Source organism: Cucurbita pepo, chromosome 15, assembly GCF_057944985.1.
Source record: "Cucurbita pepo subsp. pepo isolate OVF chromosome 15, ASM5794498v1, whole genome shotgun sequence".
Classification (NCBI taxonomy): domain Eukaryota; kingdom Viridiplantae; phylum Streptophyta; class Magnoliopsida; order Cucurbitales; family Cucurbitaceae; genus Cucurbita; species Cucurbita pepo.
In genome coordinates this window covers 9379303-9385594 of record NC_141812.1, presented here as the reverse complement: position 1 = coordinate 9385594, position 6292 = coordinate 9379303, and the positions used below count along the sequence as shown (strand labels likewise).

Here is a 6292-nt window from a genome sequence, read left to right as displayed (position 1 = left end):
TAAAGAGTTGAACTGGACAGACCGGAACTCGAAACATGCGCCTCACTCTAATTGCTCACACTTCTTCAACCTCGAGACAACCTAAAATTCAAGATCTTTTTCATTATTTCCTTCCATGTATCTTGCATGATGACTCAAATTTTTTCGAGTAAACTTCCATGCCCCTTGCATAATTACACAACCTCGGGACAGCTTGAAATTTTCTTTCATTGTCTCTTCACTCTTACCATTATTTCCTTACATGTCTCTTACATTATAACTCAAGTTAGGGTCGATATTTAAAGAGTTGAATAGGACGGACTGGAATTAGAAACATGCGCCTCACTCTACTCGTTCACACTTTTTCAACCTCAGTCTAAAATTACAGAATTTTTCATTATTTCCTTCCATGTTCCTTGCATGATAACTCATCGAGACAACCTGAAATTCCAAATCTTTTTCATTATTTGCTTTCATGTCTCTTGCATGATAACTTAAATCTTTTCCATTATTTACTTCCATGTCCCTTACATGATAACACAACCTCGAGACAGCTCGAAATTTCCTTTCATTGTCCCTTACCGTCTAACCTTACCTTTTACCATCATTTCTTTCCATGTCTCATACATGATAACTCAAGTTAGGGTTCATATTTAATAGTCGAATAGGACATAATGGAACTCAAAACATGCGCCTCACTCCACTTGCTTCTTCAACCTCGAGACAACTTGAAATTCAAGATTTTCTCGTTATTTATTTCCATGTCCCTTCATGATAAAACTCAAGTTAGGGTCGATATTTAAGAAGTCGAACAGGACGAACCGAAACTCCAAACATGTGTCTCACTCCACTTGCTCATGCTTGTTCAACCTCGAGACAACTTGAAATTCCAGTTCTTTTCCAATATTTTCTTCCAATGTCCTTACAAATAACTCAAATCTTTTCCATTATTCTTCTTTTTCCATATTCCTTACCTAATAACTCGAAACTTTTCCATTATTTACTTCCATGGTTCCTTACCTAATAACTCAAATTTTTTCTATTATTTCCTTCCAAGGTCCCTTACACGATAACACAATCAATTTCCTTACACGTCTTTTACCTAACCTTTCATGTCCCTAATCTAAACTTTTACCATTATTTCCTTCCATGTCAACGACAGCCTAATCTTTTAACTTTTACCATTATTTACTTTTACGTCCCTTACATAGTAACATAATCTCTAGACAACCTAAAATTTACTTTCATATCCCTGCTTAATTTTTACTTTTTACCATAATTTCCTTACATGGCAGTTACAGCTTAATCTTTTAACTTTTACCATTATTTACTAGTACCATGGTAACACATTCTCGAGACAACCTAAAATTTCCTTTCATGTCGGCCTAATTAACTTTTACCATTATTTACTTCCATATCCCTTACATGATAACTCAATTCTTTTCCATTGTTTACTCCACGTCCATTACATGGTAACACAATCTCGGCCTAAAATTTCCTTACATGCCCCTTGTATATAATCTCCACTTCCCTCTACCCTTCTTCTCCATCAACCTTCTTCTTCTCCAACAACTTTCTTCTTCTCCAACTTTTCCTCTTCATTTCTACAGGCAACAAAATGGACACTCAGCTCCACATGTTCTTGTTCCCTTTCATGGAGAGCGGACACATGATTCCCATGGTCGACATGGCCAAGTTGCTTGCATCTCGCGGCGTCAAGGTCACCGTCATCACGACCACTCTCAATTCCATAGCCATCTCTAACTCAATCCACACTTCCAAATCCCCCTCTGCTTCCAATATTCATCTTCTCAACCTCGAATTCCCCTCTGCCGAAGTGGGTATGCCAGAAGGGTTTGAAAAAGGCGACTCCATTGTCAGTCCCGCTATGTTTCCCAAATTTATCTCTGCTTCGAATTTGCTTCAAACCCCATTTGAGGAGGCTGTAATGGAACACCACCCCCATTGCATCATCGCCGATATTTTCTTCACTTGGGTCAATGACGTTGCTACTAAATTTGGCATCCCCAAGCTGAATTTCCATGGTACTTGTTTTTTCTCCTTCTGTGCTATGGAGTTATTGAGGATTCACAAGCCTTATAACCAGGTTTCCACCGATACAGAGCCGTTTGTCATTCCTCATCTTCCCGGGGAGATTACTTACACGAAATCTAAAATCCCCGTGTTCATACGGGACGATGTCAAAAATGATATAACAGAGTTTTTTAAGAGGGCCCAAGAGTCGGATTCCACGTCTTATGGGGTTGTTGTGAACAGTTTTTACGAGCTGGAAGCAGAGTATGCTGATTGCTATAGGAATGTGTTGGGAAGAAAGGCGTGGCATATTGGTCCACTTTCGTTGTGCAATCAGGAAATTGAAGAAAAAACTCAGAGAGGAAAGGAATCCGCCATTGATGAACACGAGTGCTTGAAATGGCTTGACTCCAAAAAACCCAATTCGGTTGTGTATGCGTGTTTTGGAAGTATGACGAAATTCAGCTCCGATCAGCTGAGGGAGATTGCAAATGGGCTTGAAGCTTCTGGGAAAGATTTCATATGGGTTGTCCCGAAATTGGACGGAGAAGACAAGGAAGAGAATCAAAATTGGCTGCCGGAGGGGTTCGAACAGAGGATGGAAGGAAAAGGGTTGATTATAAGAGGATGGGCGCCGCAAGTTCTGATATTGGATCATCCGGCGATGGGTGGATTTGTGACACACTGCGGGTGGAATTCGACGCTGGAAGGGGTAGCCGCCGGCGTTCCGATGGTGACATGGCCGGTGGCCGGTGAGCAGTTTTCGAACGAGAAACTAGTGACAGATGTGTTGAAAATAGGAGTTGGTGTTGGGGTTCAGAATTGGGTGAGAAGTTTGGGGGATCTCATCAAATGTGAAGCTGTGGAGAAGGCAATTAGGAGAGTAATGGAGGGGGAAGAAGCAGAGGAGATGAGAAACAGAGCTAAGGAATTGGGAGAGATGGCTAAGAGAGCCGTTGCTGAAAATGGATCGTCTTATTCCGATTTAGATGCTTTGATAAAGGAAATGAAATCGTTGGCGTTTTGAAGTTTATTTATTACCCTGTTTCCATTGAATACTTGTTGTGTCAGTCTTGCTTACGTCTTGTCTTGGCTTCAATGCACTTTTTTTAGTGTGTTATATGAAGCATCGTCCTCCTAGTTTCATCACAACGCTCGTCTACTTGACCCTCACATGGCCGGATGTGTACCAGAAGGTCTCCGTCATGCCTATTGACATATGAGGGTCACAACCTACTATTTTCTTAGTATACTTATGAATTACTCCCTCAATTAAATTAGTCATGGTTTTCGATAACTTGTTTAGGGACAAAATTGCGCCATAGATTGTGACGAATAGCCTATGGAAGCGAAGATTCATAATATTTATTTTAAAGCTTTTTCCATCCCTTGTTTTTTTTACTTGGCTATCGGAATATTTCTTGAATAACTAAACATATATAAAATCAACAAGGTCAAACTTAATAAATTGTATGAGTCTATCAGAGCGAGGTTGGTGTAGGTTGTCTGATCTTTTGGAATTCTTAGTATGCTTTGTGGTTGCAGCGCTGTCTGATCTTCCACGTTAGAAATGATTTCTTGAGATTATTAGTGAGAGAGTTCATTTGTGTTGTGAGTAGTCGGTTACTCTCCAAATTTTGTGTAAAAAAGGCTTGTTTGGTATTATTGAGGTCTTACCAACACGATGGGTGATTTCCAAATTGTTGGAGAAATTAAGAAACTCAACAACAACAACTACAATAAGTGAACAACATGCACGATGTCTTATTTACAAAAACATGACATTTGGGAGATCGTTGGCAGGAGTGAAACTACGCCGCTAGAGGAAGATTCTAACAGAGAATCAAATTAGACAAAACAATGTTTGCCTTGAAAACCACAATTGAAGAAGAGTTGTTAGAGTACATTTAAGATGACAAGATGCCAAAAGAAACATGGGACACGTTCGTGATGTTATTCTCAAGGAAAAATGATACGAGGCTACAACTTCTGAAGAACGAGTTGTAATCAATTGTACAACATAACATGACAATTGCTCAATACTTTCACAGGGTTAAGTCAATCTGCTGAGAGATTACTGAACTAGATTCAAGGTCCGCAATTGGAGAAGCTTGAATGAAGAGGATCATTATCCACGGATTGCAGCCAGAATATAGAAGCTTCGTATTACTATACAAGGATCATCAGATCAACCATCACTTGTTAAGTTTGAAAATTTGTTAACGATGTAATTTGTTAGTAAGTCAAGAAGTCGTGGCTAAACAAATGGGAGGAATCACAAGCCATGACTAAACAAACGGGAGGAATTACATTACAGAGTGAATAAGAAGCAAGTGAAAGAGCACCAATAAGTCATCTACCAAATGTAGATACAAAAATGGTGACATATGAATAAACCATTAAGGAACTATACGACCAGGTAGAGTTCATCCTCTAACATGGAGATGGAGGAGGAATGAGATGTAGAGGCAATATGTGTCATATAAGAAGATGTACTAGTGCTCGTGACAATGATGGAAGAACATATTGATTACGAGGATGACTATATTATTGTTTCAGGATGCTCAAACTACATGAAAATGACCCGCCGAAGGAGATTGCAAATGAGCTTGAAGCTTCTCGGAAAGATTTCATATGGATCGTAAAGAAACCAAAAGGGTAAGAAGAGGACCAAAAGTGTGTACCAGAAGGACTCGAACAGAGGATGGAAGGAAAAGGGCTGGTTATAATATGATAAACGTCACAAGTTCTGATATTGGATCATCTAGTAGTGGATGGATTTGTAACACACTCTCGGTGGAATTCGACGCTGGAAGGGATAGCCAACGTTCTAATGGTAAAGTGGCATGATACGTAATAAAGTGTTTTAATTATGTCATGGATGATTTAGATTAAAGAAGATTTTATTGTATTTTTAAAGTTATTTGTCTGTAATTTAGTTAGAATGAGTTAATCCTTATGACCATTTTAGTTAACTATAGTTTATTTTCAAGCTATAAATAATAATTTATATTATTGTTTTAGTATCACATGCGAATTCAAAAAAAATAGAATTTCTATTTTAGCTTTCTTGAGCTAAGCTTGTAATTTAAAAATTCTTGTATTTAGAACTTGCATTTAAAATTATTTAACTATAAAATAGAATTTGGATACTGTATACACCTCAAAATATGGAATTCTGATCAATTATATATATATAACTCGGAATGACACATACGTGGCTCCCACGTTTAAGATTTTTCAAATTTTTTTTGTATCACTACTCTACTTTCAAGACCTCAGTCATTGGCCAGCCTACGTGGCGTGACCAAATTGCTTACGTCATCACATTTAACCTTTACTAAAATTAATTTTATATTTATGTCTTTGATTAATATGTCTTATTTCAATAACTCAAAATAATAATAATAAAAGGGAAAAAAATAATATACATATATATATATATATATATACATACGTATATAACTTGGAGTTGACGAATACGTGGCTCTCAAGTTTAAGATTTTTCAAATTTATTTATTCACTCCTCTACTTCCAAGACCTCAGTCATTGGTCAGCCTACTTGGCGTGACATAATTGCTTACGTCATCAAATTTGACCTTTACTCAAATTAATTTTATATTTATATCTTTGGTTAACACAGTCAGTCAACTCAAAATAATAATAATAATAAAAGAAAATATATATATATATAGATAATTGAATTCTAATTTATTAATTTTAGTAAAATAAAGTTTAGACACAGACAAATTGATATAAACCAAGAGATATCAATTATACAATGTACTTTAATAAAAATGTAAAGAAAATAGTGTTAAAATTATCAAAAAAAAATATTTTAATTCATGCAGTTTCATGTTAATTGTATTTTATTAATGTATTTTAAGACTCTTTATTTACTTTTAAGTTATAGTTACATAATAGTTAATTATGGTCATTAAGTATGAATGTAACAATTATTAAAATGTCTTTAATAGTTTCATTTTGAGGCTATATAAAGTTATGTACGTTGTATTTGTAAAAGCATTTGTACTTTCTTTAGCTAATGACTAAGTTTCTTTGCAATTCAATGTAGTTTAGGTTGCATGTAGAATCATTCAAGCTTGACATGATCAATCTTATTTGTGGAGTGATTTGAATCTCAAACAATGTTCTTGTCTTAAAATATTCTATCAACAAACTAATCTGAATCTTACTCCCCTTAGTGTGATTTTCACATATCACAAATAAATTTAATTAATGAATAAATAAATGGTTGAATAAATTTACCAGAATTCAC

At 36.1% G+C, this 6292-nt stretch overlaps 1 protein-coding gene across 1 annotated transcript; it reads left to right on the top strand.

The window, feature by feature from the left end:
• The first annotated feature begins 1565 nt into the window (after positions 1-1565).
• LOC111811271 (scopoletin glucosyltransferase) lies at positions 1566-3046 on the top strand. Its single transcript, XM_023698040.2, has one exon. It carries the CDS (start codon positions 1598-1600, stop codon positions 3038-3040), a length of 1443 nt encoding a protein of 480 aa, XP_023553808.2. The 5' UTR covers positions 1566-1597; the 3' UTR covers positions 3041-3046.
• The last annotated feature ends 3246 nt before the right edge of the window (positions 3047-6292 follow it).

Bases quoted from the DNA above. Each gene is read 5' to 3' on its own strand.
- LOC111811271 (XM_023698040.2), top strand. From the start codon at position 1,598: ATGGACACTCAGCTCCACATGTTCTTGTTCCCTTTCATGGAGAGCGGA.